Source organism: Podarcis erhardii (genome assembly GCF_964252035.2).
Source record: "Podarcis erhardii genome assembly, chromosome: 7".
NCBI classification, from domain to species: domain Eukaryota; kingdom Metazoa; phylum Chordata; class Lepidosauria; order Squamata; family Lacertidae; genus Podarcis; species Podarcis erhardii.
Genome location: NC_138511.1, coordinates 45,912,401 through 45,927,519, shown reverse-complemented (window position 1 = coordinate 45,927,519; position 15,119 = coordinate 45,912,401). Strand labels below are relative to the sequence as shown.

Sequence of the window (15,119 nt, the reverse complement as noted above, 5' to 3'; positions counted from 1 at the left end):
CCGAGCGAAGGGAGGAGGGAGCGGGAGAAGCGGCCGCGCGGAGCACCATGGGAGGAGCCGCTGGGCGCCAACTTCAAATAGAGGACCTAGAAGGGCCGCGGCGGACGTGAGGGCGGGTGGTGCTGTGACGTCACGCGCGGCCTGGGCTGAGGGTGCAGAGCACTTGCACGTTGCAAGAGCGGGCAAAGGGATTGGTTCCACGGTGTGGCGCCCTCTTGAGGTGACGTCGGCCCTGTTGCCACCTGCCGAGAAAGGAAAATCTCTGTCAACGGGCGGGGGTTTCACGGGCGTCGTGTTGGTATAATCAGGAACAAATTGGTGCAAACGTGTCCAGAAGCAAAATAGGCGAGCTTGGATATGCAAGTTAACTGCAGCTTATATTAGGATTAAACCTTTAACGATCCCTTAGTAGGCAGAAATTCAACAGGCAAAGCTGCCACCTGTCAGTGTGGTGAGAAATACTGCTGTCCTTTTTAATTTGATGCACAGCCATTAAAGCCCTGATACCCAAAAGAGCGGGGGTGGGGGTGGGATCTACAATCTTTTAAATCTTTTACATTTTTAAAGATCTACAATCTTTAAAAGTCATGGGGATGTTTGCTTTTCAAATCTCATTTGTCTTATTTGAAAGGCACAGTAATCAGGTAAATTGACCCTAATCAGGGAAAGGATCACAACAGGGGGGTTGATGTCCTTTCAAAGTCCATACAGTATTTGTTAGGATATGTACTGTACATGAAATGTAGGTAAACTAACTGCAACCCATCCCAATTCTTAGTGAAGGGTTTCCACCCCCCTTGAAATATCTTAGAGGAGAGCAGTTTGTAGTTGAAAGTGATTATCAGAAATTCAGCAGAAAACATATTAAATAGATTTGCTTGTGTCCTATTCCACATTCAGGCAGTTTAGATTTTACTTTAAAATGGTGCTTGGTTTCTAAAATGGGAAGTAGCTCTATCTAGAACCCCCTTACCTCTCCTTATGGAGCCAGTGGATTATAGTTATTCAGGGTTTCCTTGCTGCATATGTAACATGAATGTAGTGACTATATGTTTGGTGGTTGTTTTTAAATAAATTTATTCTACTTTAATAGTATTTATATACCTCCCCTCAACACAAAATATCCTCTATCTTTAATTCCTGTTCTTTAATTAATCCTAGTTCTTTAATTGGAGCTGTAGTAATTTTTGTGGCCTTGCAGCAGAAGGTGCCATCTTGAAGGGAAACACGAGTTTTCTACAAAAGAACAGTTCTCTCCTAGAAGAAATCAACATTATTTTTTTAAATTAATTACATTTATATACCACCTTTATCTTCCAAGAATCTCAAGGTGGTGTACATGGTACTCTTCCCCATTTCATCCTCACAAAAACCCTGTGAGGTAGGTTAGGCTGTGAGGCAATGACTGGCCCAAGGTCACCAGTGAGCTTCATGGCTTTCACTATGCATCTGTCACCTGTCTTCCTCTCTTGGCAAAAAGAGGATGGCTATGTCTGGGTCCAACCCTTTATCTCCAGTTCCAGGGCAACCATCAGGGTCCCAACATCACTGATACCTGCCCTGAGTCCCCCTTTATTTTTTGTGGGCCAACACAACCACAATTCCCACAACACCCCTGACAAAGTGCTGTTACAAGGTATTGAGGGAAATTAACATGGTAGCTAGTCCCTGCCATCCAGCATTGCTGAAAGCATCACTGTTGTTGCTGCCAACCATTACTGACAGGTATGCCTGCTAGGGTGGACACTAGAATGAACAAGGCATAGGACCACCCCTACCTGGGGCTGGCCCTTTCCAGTTTCCTCTCAAATGACAGCTTCAGGGAAATCTCCCCATTTCCATCTGCTTACACCAGCTAAAAACAGCTAGGGAAAGATTTAATGCTGAGCATAGGCAGTGATCCTCCATAAACCTGCTGGCCAAGAAATCCCCAAACGTCTATTTCTGGATTTGCTGGATGGCCATTTTACTCTTGGTGGACCTCTTGGGAATCATGACTCAATTCTTCCCACTAGAAAACCAGACAGCAGCAATGATAGATGTTGGAAATCGTTTGCCTTGTATGAATTGTCTCAGGCTTTGCAGGTGCCTGTGGGTACTTTTAACAATCCCGTAGTTAACAGGGTAGCAATGTTAACAGAATGTGTGCTCACTCTCCTGAAAGGTATTTTATTCTTTGTATGGAAGAGGCAGGTACAAGTGCAGCTGAACGTATGCACCTTACACTGATTTGTTCTACATCACAACTTTATGTGGGCAGTGGGTAAATAAATGGAGAGCAGAGAAAACCCACTGCAAAAAGATCTTTTTTGGCCTTCCATTTTGCTTATTGGGTTCTGGGAAGGTTACATGAGGGCCCTGGGCCTTGCACATCCTTTCCAGAGGGCAGTAAGTGAGGCCAAGGTCAAGGCTGCTGTAGACAGGTAGGGATGGTCACGGGGAGAGCAGTTCCAGAGGTTCCTGGCTTTACACTATTTTGCATTTGCACGTGGACCCCTGAAACCAAACCCTCATATAAGCTGCAAGTTACCTCTACACAATCACAGGAACTTCCACCTGAAGTGGTATAGTCCAGACACTAGGCCTTATTCAAAAGTTATGCATTTCATCTCAGTGGCAGGCTAGGGAAGCAGCTTAGGGCACTTTCAATACATTTTAGTGAAGTAACCATGTGGAAACGAAACCCAGGGTTGTGCCAACAAGAAACTCCAACAAAACAATTATACAGGGCAAATAGCTAGGTCTTTCACAGGAGTGAAATATTCCTCATCAGGGAGAGGGAGGCTGTGGCCCTCCAGGTGTTGTTAGATGGCTAAATGCCCTCTGTCCCAGTCAGTATGGCCAGTGGTCAAAAACTATGATAGTCTAGCAACCCCATCTCTATGCTAAAGGGATCCATTCAAGCTGAGGATCTCAAGACACATCATTTTGATGTCACAAGCCAAGGAAGAATTAATTTAGGAACAACCTTGGTTTTAATTTACTTTACATCCATATATCCTTGGGCTTTCCTCATTCAAGAGCTCATTTTGCCCAGTGACTCTAGGTTAATGTAAGTCGGACATGTTCATGCTAGTTTCTGGGTGTAGGAGCTTTTTGGAGTCACAAGTGGTACAGGGAAATTCATGGGCACATGCATATTTTTATAAGTGCATTTACCTAACCTGTATTTATCCACTTTCAAAATGTATTTTCTGTTCTTACCTAACAGTCTATATGCAGCTCTCATTCAGGCATTGATTCAAAAACACTGCATCAAGTGCTCCCAGACAACTGGAGCAATGTTCTTATTTTCTTATGGGCAAACTAGATGAGATTCTATCTACGCAGTTTACAATTGTGTTACTTTTTTTTTAAAGTAAATGGCAGGCGTAAGTCCCCTGACTTTAGCCCTTTGTCCTCCCCCTATATTTCTGATCCATACTCGGGGGGGGGGGGGAGAACATACCTGCATTTAAATGTAAAAAAATGTGAATTATGTTGCATCTTGTTCAGCACCTTTGCTTCTTTTCAGATTGCAGACACATTGAGCTAATGTTTTCAGGAGACATCCCCAAAGAATTCTCAGCCTAGGTTATCTCAAGAATCACCTTTCTTCATATGAAACTGTCTTAACATTTTTGTCTTCTGAGGCCCTGCTCTAAGGTCCCTCACCACCACAGGGCCTTTTCAGATCTGGAATAACATGCCAAGGGGATTCACCTGCCCCCTTTGTTGTTTGCTTTCAGATAGGCAGGAACTTTTTCAGATTACTCTCCTTGAATTTCATCTTCCTGTTAACTTTTTAGTGTTTTGCACTACAATCCTATACCTACCTAAATGAGTGTAAGCTGTCTTGAACTCGGAGGGGCTTACTTTTGACTAAAAAGCTGTAGGTTTGCACTGTTAATATCTTTAAGATTGTTAGTTTGGCAGCTTATGTTTGCTGCTGTATTGATCCCCCCCCCCAAGAAATTGAAAGTCAAATGTGAGGCTTCAACTGTGTCAGTTTTATTTCTGGTGTATAAGTTATTCTCTTTAACTGATATCCAAACACACAAACATAGTACCGAAGAAATATTTTCATGTTCCTTTCCTGTCCAGTTAAAAGTTTAGAAATATGTTGTCAGAACATGACAGTTTTCAGAGATCCAGAGGGCTCCAATAGGAGAAGAGACTTCCTTATTCACTTTAATGCCAGTGTGAATTTTCTGTATTGATTTCTATCTATTAGAGATCTCTCTCTCTCTCTCTCTCTCTATCTATCTATCTATCTATCATATTCAGAGAACCTTATTTAACAAGGCAGGGTATGAATATTGAACATCGATGAATAATGGTTTTCCATTTCTATTTTCTGTACTGCAGGAAGGACAAGGATGACTTGTTGCCTGTGGTCTTCAGTGTTCGCCTTTCACTTCTGGAAAGAAGCTCAGTCCATCTTCCTTTTTATTTCACCACCTGTAAAAACCACTAAAAAACTTCAGTGCTGTACTTTGTTCTTCAGTTACCTAAGGTGTTTTGGACCACTTGAGGTTTCACAACACCTCGCTCCTTCCCAGTTTGGTTAGGGAAACTCCACAGCAGCAGTCACAAAATGATGTACACCCAACTCACTTGCTCAAACTTCTTTTTATTTCAGGCTTAAAGTCAAAATTAGCCAAACCTCTTGATAATTACATTATATATATATTTATATATCTATGTAGATATACAGATAAAATTATAGAGATTTTATAGAAAAGACTTTTTGCTTTTGTCTGCAACCTCCCCCCCCCAAAAAAAATGTGTAAATAAAAATAATAAAATAGCCAAAGAAGTGGCAGCGTTTGTCTATCCATGTTGCTTCCATCTGCCACAGCACCACTGTTAAAAACAATCTGTCCTTCCTCCACTGGGAGGTGGGAAACTCTCCTGTAATTGTTGTGCACTTTCTTTCCCCCCACCTCTCAGAACCGAGAGAAGAGTTTGCAGCTCCTCAGTAGCAGAATATACCTGGTCCCAATTTCCTGCAGTATTCACAGCCCCAGAGGGTGGAGGACATGGGCAAGCTAAGAACAAGTTGAACACTAAGTGGGACTTCAAGAACACACAAAAAGTTTGTCTCAAATGGGAGATGGCTTTAGCAACTGAGACTTTCTGCCATGGCCATAATGCTCAGCTGTTGTTTTTCTCCAAAATGTGGCATGTTGATCCTGGCACATGGCAGAGAGCAATACTCAATCCCTCAGCCCCGTGGGCTCCTGTAGGAAAGGAAACAAGCGGATCTCTCAGTGTCTTGTACTCATGTTAGTTCCATGAGTGAAGCAGCCATTGGGGCTAGGAAAAGGCATCCTCCACATAAGACAGCGTGTGGGTGATGCTAATACTGCAGTGTGTGCATGCGCTTAGGGGCAAAGAGCTGCCCAGTCTATGGCACACTAGTCTGACCCCAGTCTGTGTGACTTGGTTGAAGTTCTGTGGCATGCAAAGTCTGGGTCCCAAAAGGATCTGGCTGGTCAGTTTGTGTGGCACCCTTCAGAATGCAGTGCTGGCCATGCTCCCAGGGGCAAAGATTCGGGGCAAACTGTCAAGAGACTCTTCTAGACGTCGATGAGCAGATTTCCCATCTTCTCCTGCAAGCAAATATAGCAATCAGCTGTTAATTAGGATATTGTTTGCCCCAGCCTTGCACATGTCTACAGAGTCAGACCATAAAATTTCCCTGTAATCTTCCTTGGCAACACACTGGCCTGAAAATGGGTGATTCCCTCCCCCACCCAAGTTCATAAAACTTCATTGCTTGGCTGCCTAAGGGTGACCCAACCAGCTGTGTGGCCATCTATAAGACTACACTTCCAAAATTAATGTATGGTCAATATTGTTTGCTGATGATCGTCCATTCATATTTTCTTGAATGTGAACCCAATACCCCAATCAAACAATGAAGACTGATGAGGCTATATGATTACTGACAAGAATTTACCCTTGTAGGAATGGTCAGTTGATACATCTGAAGAGCTCATTTAGTAGTGGTTTCCAGGTGCCCTTTTCTGTCCTGAGTCAGAGTCATTTAACAATTGTTGCCCTGCTTCCTCTGCATGTTCAAATTGGCGCATGACTGCACTATTCTATTTGAATTTGCCCTTCATTTTGTACCTGTGCTGATCTTTGCTTGTTTGCAGTACTTTAGAACTTGTAAATAAATACCCTCCACAACAGGCATGCTGCTTTAAGCAGAACTTGAAAGGGAACATAAGAAGAGCCTGCTAGATCAGGTCAATGACTCATCTAGCTCAGTATCCTGTTTTTACAGTGGCCAACCAGATGCCCACGAGAAGCTCCACAAGCAGGACCTGATTGCAACAGGTCCCCCCATTCAGGCACCTGGATCAACACAGTTTTTGTGGCATTGCAACTGCTGACAATCCCCTCCTGCTGCACTTTGATGGTCTGCTAGTGGGTCTGTGTAATGGGTGGTGTAACCCCCACAAAAACCTTTTAAATTATTAAAAACTATTGTCCAGATTCCATTTCATTTTAGAAGATTTACAGGGTGCCATGCCAGATCCTGTGGATCTCACCCCACTCCATAACAAATACAACCAGCTCTGTGCCAGTGCTGACTCCTTGGCTCTTAGTTTCTAGTGATAACGGTTGGTGTGTGTTCAAGCTTCCCCCTGAAACCTATCTTCCCAATCTGGGGCCTGCAGTTGCAGCATATGAACAGTAGGGGAAGCCAAGGGCGTAGGCAGAAGCTCTCAAGAGAGATGCTGTGAAGGATGTCCTGCTGCTCAGTGAAGGGTGTGCTTGGCCTTGTAACACTGGCTAATGCAGCGATGGGGGCAAGAGGCCTTTACACCCACCACTGGTAGCAGAAAACCCCAGGGTGCAATTCAAAGAAATATGCCCTATGACAAGAAAGTTGTCATTCCCAACAACAGACACCAACAGGCCATCATCCTAACCTTATAGTTAAACCCCTTTCAGCTCTCAGAAGTTAGTCGCCCATCACTAATGGAATGCAGGAGGAGCCTGAACAGTGCGCCTTTGAGCAGTGCACATCTTCCAGGTGTTTTGAGCTTCTTAAAAACAAGACACCTTTAGCTGGGAAGGCAGGTTTCATTTGGAAGAGATGAACTACACGCTTCTTGTTATCAGGAAGCATAAAATAGGGGCATTTTCAGTGCCAAGCCCCTGATCTAAAAGGCTTGTCTGGGTAGGAGAGTGGAACTTGCTTTGCATGCAGAAGATCCCAGGGGTGACTGCTTGGCATCTCTAGTGGAAAGATCAACAAGCAGGTGATGGGAAAACCACAGCCAGATACGGGAGAGCCACTGCCACTCCAGAATAGACAATACTGGGGCAAGATGGACAAGCAGTCTGACCTGGCAGAAGGCAATTTCCTATGTAATCTGGATCATAGCCCCTCAACAGGTGTGCCATTCCCTTTGCAACAGTGACAAAGACACAGCCAGAACACAAGCACACTAAGAGGAGTGAGCTGAGACAAAAGACCTGACAAGATAAAGACCAACAAGGTCCAGGACAAGAGACACCAATAAAGCATGCAGCACAGTGGGAAGGGGGAAGAATGGACTGGCCAACACATCCCAACCTGTGCAGCTGCTGTCATGACCCAGAAGTCTAGTTAGCCAATCAGATGGTTCTCTCAGTGCCATCTAACAAAATGATAAACAACAACTGCTTAGTGCTTTCCACTCTCAATGTTCCATATCAACTCTCACTAAGTGAGCAGCAAGGTAAGGCCAAGAGGGTGCTCTGTCCTACGCTGTGGACACTAGCAAGAGGTCAAGGAATAGGTATGGGGTATTTAAGAGCATAAATCTATGGCCAAACAGGCAGGAGAAGTTCTGCCTAGCCATCTAGTATAGAGTGAGCACCACATGGAGCCCGACCCCACCCCGCAACATGCCACAAGGCAGGAGTGGACAACCGGCAGGGTGGGCTGCATATAGCCTTTAGCCTGGTTTCCAAAGCCCTCTGTAACCTACTGGTTTAAATTTTGGGAAGAAGTGATCTGTCTCTTTCTGAGTGGCCTGTTGAGTAGCAAGGGGAGGAGGGAGAAAGAATGAAAAAGGTAGCCCCACCCACCTCAGGCTCTGGCCCTGTGCACTGCTGACTTTAGCCCCAATGGATTCCCCTGAGGGAATGTGTCCCTTGATGGTTGTCAACCACAGTCATAAAGGGAGCCGCCTGCCCAGATGAGATGGGAGAGAACTATGTCTGAAAACAAGGGAAGAGAAGGCACTCACCACACAGCATTAAGCTCTGTTTGGCTGCCTCTCGTACGGCCTCTTTGTCCGTTTGGCACAAGTACACCAGCTGCTCAATACTCTCCTTGGCCTATTGGAGGGAAATGTAAAAGAAGGTGATGTTATCAAGTTTTAGCTCCTTCTCTACACAGAACCACAAAACCCAAAGCTACAAATAAGGTGGAGGACCAATACACAAATACAGGATATTGAAGCCCACTGCAGCCCAGACAGTTGCTCAACCAAACCTTGTAAACCTTGTAGTGTTCAATCACCGGGAAGGCTTCCCTCCCTTCCATACAACAAAGTCTTGTTTTAAATGATCAGGTACAGAGGGTGAGATACATCCAGAAAACTCCTGAATGTGAGTTAGTAAATATATTAAAAGCAGACCTTGGAGAAAAGCTTCCATCTAGCCCTCACCTTAAGGCAGCCCAGAGCTGCACAGGCTGCAATCCGTGTTTGCACCTCTTCATCCTCCAGCTGCTCAAGGTAACAGACCAGGGCCTGGGAAAGACACATCAGTCAGCCTGCTTGTGCCCCCCTTCTGTACACCACACACCTTTTGTTTCTTGAGACAGATGGGTGGCAACAAACAAAACACCCAACTAAGAAATCAGCAACCAATGACTAATAAAGCACCCTCAGCTACTTCACGAAACTGCAACTCCCAGAGTACTTCAGGCGGAATCAAGAAAGTTTAACTGCTTCCAACATGCTTTAGCAATCTGTAGTGTATGCGAGTGGCGCTGTGGGTTAAACCACAGAGCCTAGGACTTGCCGATCAGAAGGTCGGCGGTTCGAATCCCCGCAACGGGGTGAGCTCCTGTTGCTCGGTCCCTGTTCCTGCCAACCTAGCAGTTCGAAAGCACCTCAAAGTGCAAGTAGATAAATAGGTACCGCTCCAGTGGGAAGGTAAACGGTGTTTCCGTGCACTGCTCTGGCTTGCCAGAAGCGGCTTAGTCATGCTGGCCACATGACCTGTGTACGCTAGCTCCCTCGGCCAATAAAGCGAAATGAGTGCCGCAACCCCAGAGTCATTCACGACTGGACCTAATGGTCAGGGGTCCCTTTAACCCTTTACCTTTAGTGTAGCTGCACCTGAAACCAGGCTATCTCCTGATCAATAAATCCTCTCCCAACAATAGGACCAGCACAGTAGATATTTACCCGTTCCCGGAAGCCAGGGTTCTCTGAAAGGTTGCGCAACTGTGCTGACACGGCCCCGACAACCTTGCTGTTTCCTTCGACAAGAAGCAGGCTTAAGGCTTTCAGCCCATCCTTATGAAGCCGGCTCTCAGGAACGCGCTTCAGGGCCTTCAGGACCACATCTTGGTCATCAGAATTGAGGTTCTGTGCTAGCAGCACTACAGTGTGAAGGCAGAAGCAGCTCCATGGTTAGCTACATCATTATTTATTTATGAAGTTCATTTACATACTCCTTTTCAGGAATACATCTGGGAAAGCTGAAGACCAGACACAAAAGGTTATTGTATCCACTGTTAGTCCCACTTAGACTCACTGAAATAGATAGACCTCTGGGTCTACTCTTGAGTGAAAGCTGGTTGGCTACAACCCTGAAATTTTTAAATGTAAGCAATCCAAAATTAACGAGTAAATAAATGCATAAAACAAATATATAAATCATTACAGCATTTTAAAATTACTCCCATCATGCATATACATTATAACCCAAATTTATAATAGTCAATCTATAATGGAACCTTTATTTTTTCCAGTTTTGACTAACAGTCATTCTAACTGCAGCAATAAGATGTACAGTATCATCATTTCTCCATCCTCTGCTAATATTAATGATTTAACGTAGCACAATATTACAGTGGCGCAGCGTGGGTTGTCAGCACCCGGGGCAAGGCAAGTAATTTGCACCCCCTAACCCGTGGATTTGCGCCCCCTAACCCGTGGATTTGCGCCCCCTAACCCTAACCCCCAGATGTTGCGCCCGGTGCGGCCGGCCCCCCCTGCACCCCCCACGCTACGCCACTGCAGTATTATGGATGGTAATATACATATATCCAGTCATCTTGTACGTTAGTCATTGCTAACTTCAAGTATTCCATAATTTGCGACATTTCCAATAAATGCAAGTTGCATCTGCTTGAACTACAAGCAGGAATTACAATGCCAGCGAATGGCATTAACTCCTGGGTCACTTTAATAAGATCCCTTTATGTGGCTTTAAAGCAGGCCTCTAATTGGTAGAAGGAATAGCCTCCCCTAAAAAATGTCATCCTTGTGATGGGCAGGGTGATGATCGAACCCTTTAAGTGGCATTTGAGCCAAGAGGTATGGTCACATGTGCAAGTCTTCACTTGATATTGCAGCTATCAGGCATCACAACATGCATTTGGGAACCCTCCATGAATCTTCACAAATCACACAACAAACCTTCCTCTGCCAACTCCATGATGTAAGAGTCCAGCGTCAAGACAGGCAGAGCCTCAAAGTGGCTCCAGTATTGGAAAACAGTGATCTGCTCAGCCTGGCAGCTCCCCTGGCGCCTGGGCAGTCTGCGTTGCAGAAACTCCTCCACCAGCTTCACACACACTGTGGCAGGGGAAAAAACACTGTCAAGGTGGCTCCCAAATACTTGGTAGATGCACCAATCATATGACAAGGGTCTTGCAACTACACCCAGGCTTCTGAATGGGACTGGAGGATGATAGGGACTTGGGAACAGTCCCTGGGAACAAGCTCTGGGGTGGGTTCACTCTTTGGATATGAATAAAGCTTTGAGGAGTTCATTCTGAGTTACACACATTTTGCCACCACCCTCAACAGTTCAATCATAGTCAACTCCAACAAATCATGGGTCAGTTATACTGTTATTTGGAGTACAATCAGTCTTTAACATATCTCGATACAAAAAATGCTGAACTAAGTCTAAGGCAAAGAACGGCTAATAGGTTCCCTAGGAGTCATTCCTTTATGAAAGTGAATTTTAAGGCATCACAAACGACTCTTGTCCTCTAACCATACTCACCTTCCTCATAAAAGAAGCATACTGCACAAGCATAGGAATGGATATTTGGCTCAGAATTCAGCACTCAGGAACCCCCAGATTCATTCATAAAAGAATCCCAAGCATCTGGACCCCTGACAACATGAAACATGACCCATGCCTGATGGAACATAAAGCTGGGAACCAAGTGGAATGAGGAATGCCTGAAAGACACAGGTGTGCTTAGGGGAAGACATGATAGCCATCTTCAAATATCTGAAGGGCTGTGACAGAGAAGATGGAACAGGCTTGTTTTCTGTTGCTCCAGAGAGCAGGACTAGTACTAATGGGTGGAAATTGCAAGGAAACACATTTAAGCCAAGTGCTAGGAGAAACTTCCTAAAAGTAAACGTTGCAACAGTGGAACAATTTGCCTTAAGAGGTGGTAAACTCGGTTGGATTAAATAGCTTCCAAGGTACCTTCCAACTGTATGATACTGTGAAATGTCAAAGCCGGCGTGGGATTGAGGAGGACTTCTAGCAGTCAAGGTATTAGCCCCTTGCCCTTCCCACATCACTAGCTAAAGCATAGATGGTGCACAATGTGCAGGTTCATGCTTGAATTGCAAAGAATATAAAAAGACTGCAGAACGTAAGATGAAATTGGGGGCAGTGGAGAGAGAAGTAAAGCATATAGTAAGTACTGTCCTGTGTCCAAGTCACACCCACCTGGATCTGCCAGGCCTTGCTGGCGTTCGTTGATTCGTGCCGCATACTGGGAATTGAGTGTCTGCAGGAATTTTTCTACAGGGCAGGTGTATAGATTAGGCATGACCACACAGTTGTCCCAGAAGAGCAATACTCCCTCCTTCCATGAAGAAAACTCTACCACTGAGAGGAGAAAAAGACGACATAGACAGCTTAGACCTCTGGTTATGATAATAACACCAGAAGGAACATTTCCCCCTGAATCAGTCTTACTCTTAGAAGCTCCACAAATGTCTCTCTTGCCCTCCCCTGCAAAGTATCCTATACAAATTTACACTGAAAACAGCAGTCAGCAATGCTCTAAAAGTACATATTTATGGTCAGCTGTACCCATTCCTCTGCAGGATGAGCTCAAGTTGCAAAGGTCTGCAGAAAATGGCTGTGCACAACTCTGATTGGCTAGCAGCTGTAAGGTCAACATCTCCTCCCTTCCCCATTCTCAATTTAGCTTTACAACTCTTTAAAAACTGTTCTTTTAAAGAAAGGGGTTCAGGGAATGTTACATTGAATAAAGGCAGACACAATGCTTTAAAAAACTTTTTTAAATATAAAAAACAAAGCATGGGAGAAAGGGCAAAACTAACAACTATTGCAGGAATAAATGTATCTTACAAAGACAGGGCAGCAGGAAGCCAACCTTACCCTATGGAAGAAAGACAAACAGCCTGGCTGTTTGCTTGGTTGTATATTTGCAGACACCCTTTGTAGAATAACAGTTGACTCACTGTATCCTGCAAATAAGTGCCTATTCCGGCACTGATGTAGCTAATCCCAGATTCATTCCACATCTGTCCTCTTTTTTCCTTACCTTCCTCAGCAGAGCTGGCTGTCCCTGCTCGCTCCTCTGCTAAACGGCAGACCATCTCCAGGACTTGTGCTTCCCTCACCAGCCTGTCGAGTGCATACATTTCCCGGCAGCGGAGGGGCCCAAAAGTGCCCAGTTTCTAGGAATCAGATACAAGTGGGAAAGATTCTTAGTGGAGGTGGTCAATCTCAGCTCATACTGTGCATGGCATATGGGGAATCCTTTTAAGGTAAGGCTACAGTACAAGTAGCTACTCCCCCCCGGTTAGGTATCATGCGCAAGAACAACACAGAAGGGCAGGCCTGGCATCAAAGCTGGGACTCAACAACTTGAGTGATGTCCGACTGACAGGATGGTCAGAAAAGACGAGGAGGAGGAGTTCCAAGGTAAGGGCCAAGTCTCAGGTTCCCTCTAGTGGTGGGGAACTAACTCTGGATGTTGTTGGGCACCAACTCCCATCAGCCCAAGTCAACATGGCCAATGGCCAGGAATGATGGGCATTGTAGTCCATCATCATCTTCTAGATTTCAGAGTCTTGGTTTTGAATGAGGAAGCCCTAAAAGGCCTGGGACCAGTGTTATCGAAGGACCTCCTTTGGTATCAACCTGCCTATATACTGAGCTAATCTAACAGCGCCTTGCTCCAGGTGTTCCTGCTGGCTGGTTATCAGAGCCTTTTCCATTGCGGAGCCCCAACCATGAAATGCCCTCCTCAAGTTTTTCCTAGCACCTATTTCTTATGTTTCTTCAAATGGCTTTGCAAAGTTTTAATTCTGGGTGGCTGTTGGGTGTGTTGTTTTTTTAAAAAAATATCTGTCCATAGTACTGTTTTTTTAAATGTGCATTTGTACTGTATTTTTATTTGGTTTTATTCCTTATTTTGTTTTTGTTTTTTAAAAAAGCTCTTGCAAACCCTCCTGATCTTCATTTTTATGCAAGGACAATCATCTTGCACAATGAAAGACATAGCCAATTCTTCACTGAAACCTCACTGTGAACTCACCAGCAGCAAGCGATTGCAATGGTTCAGGTGTAGGACCAAGGCCCTGTCGAGGAACTCGTTGCCAGTGCTCATGGGCTCTGAGCCACCCTCTGAGCTTAAGCACCCAGCTGGGTCTTCAGTAACAGCCTCACTGGGTCCTGGTACCCTGCCCAGGGGTGCAGGCTGTGCACTGCTAGCCTTCCTGTGAAAAGAGCCAGCAGGGAAGATATTAGCAGGGATCCAGTCCTTTGCAAGCCCAACTTTCTTCACTCTGTCCACCCCTGAACATTGAAATGCATTGCAAGTATGATTCAGCTTGTCCCAGCATCCATGTAACACCAAAAAGCTCCTGAACAGGTCTGAATTAGGGCTGTGATATCTACTTGATTAACTGGCAAAATCAAATATATAACAAACTTTAATCAACTCAAAAAGGTGTCTCCCTGTTAATCAGGCAGAAGATTTTTCTGAAAATGAGAACATATACTTCTTGCCTCACAAACGTTTACCCAACATGCAAATTTAACGGAGTAACACAAATCAATCCATTGATTTTAAACCCTCTTCCGTTATCATATCCATAACTGGGTTACAGGTCTAGTCGAGTGAGCACTGCAACTTCGACTGCCAGTGTCTCAACAGAGCACTCCTGAACACTTTTATCCACTTTGTGCCCCAAGACATTTATACTCCCCTTTTTGCAATGGTCTACTTTTCTACAGAGAAAGAAGAGGCTGGAAGAGAACAGATTCTTGCTGGCAATATCCAGGGCTGGCCGCTAAGTGGCACTGTTGCAGCACAGCCTGCTGGAATTCACCTGTCAGGCCAGGCTCATTTCCGGCAGCTGCATCGGCACTGTGGGAAAAGTCCATCTGGGTCTCTTAGCGTGCCAAGCAGAGACATTAGCCTGGAGCAAACACAGAGCCCCAGCCAGACAAGGGAGCCACTAAGAATCCAAACTATCCCTGAACTATGGGCCTGTTTATAAAAACCAGCTATCCTGAGATAAAGACCTCTGAGCTCCCTTCAAGTTCTGGTACAGGGAGAGGATACACAAATAAACTGGAGGAGAGTCAACAGCCATAGGCTGTTTCATCCTAACTTAAGCCCAACTGGCAGGCCAAAGAATCAGTGTTATCTGGCCCAACTTTAATCAAGGTGGGGTTTTTAAAAAAAGTAGTAGTAATATTCATACAAATAAAAAAAAAGAACAGGTTTGAAAAAGCTGAATATATTTCCATTCTACATCCACACTGGACTTTCTGTACAATGCTCCTGGTTATGCCTGAATACAGAAGTTTGTTCATTATGAAGGAAAAGGCTGCAGCTCAGTTGTGATGCACTTGAACGCAGGAGGTTCCTGAAGAAG

The 15,119-nt window shown here is 44.9% G+C and overlaps 1 protein-coding gene and 1 long non-coding RNA gene across 10 annotated transcripts in view; one reads left to right on the top strand and one right to left on the bottom strand.

Annotated features, from left to right (window-relative positions):
* Positions 1-153: 153 nt before the first annotated feature.
* On the top strand, positions 154-5,232 carry LOC309347331. Its single transcript, XR_014158905.1, has 2 exons — positions 154-363; positions 4,352-5,232. It is a non-coding gene; the product is annotated as an uncharacterized lncRNA (long non-coding RNA).
* Positions 4,593-15,119, bottom strand: part of RIPOR1 (RHO family interacting cell polarization regulator 1) — a 105,804-nt gene continuing 95,277 nt past the window's right edge. For 8 of the 9 annotated variants that reach the window (XM_081871799.1, XM_081871798.1, XM_081871794.1 and 5 more), the window contains 8 exons: positions 13,772-13,952; positions 12,773-12,908; positions 11,926-12,087; positions 10,644-10,802; positions 9,405-9,601; positions 8,658-8,741; positions 8,235-8,325; positions 4,593-5,594 (listed from right to left, as the gene is read on the bottom strand). In XM_081871799.1, the coding sequence (XP_081727925.1) occupies positions 5,497-5,594; positions 8,235-8,325; positions 8,658-8,741; positions 9,405-9,601; positions 10,644-10,802; positions 11,926-12,087; positions 12,773-12,908; positions 13,772-13,952 (1,108 nt within the window). In that variant the 3' untranslated portion in view covers positions 4,593-5,496. Of the gene's footprint in view, positions 5,595-7,576; positions 7,641-8,234; positions 8,326-8,657; positions 8,742-9,404; positions 9,602-10,643; positions 10,803-11,925; positions 12,088-12,772; positions 12,909-13,771; positions 13,953-15,119 lie in introns of all 9 variants that reach the window. The other variant, XM_081871795.1, reaches the window with a different exon arrangement.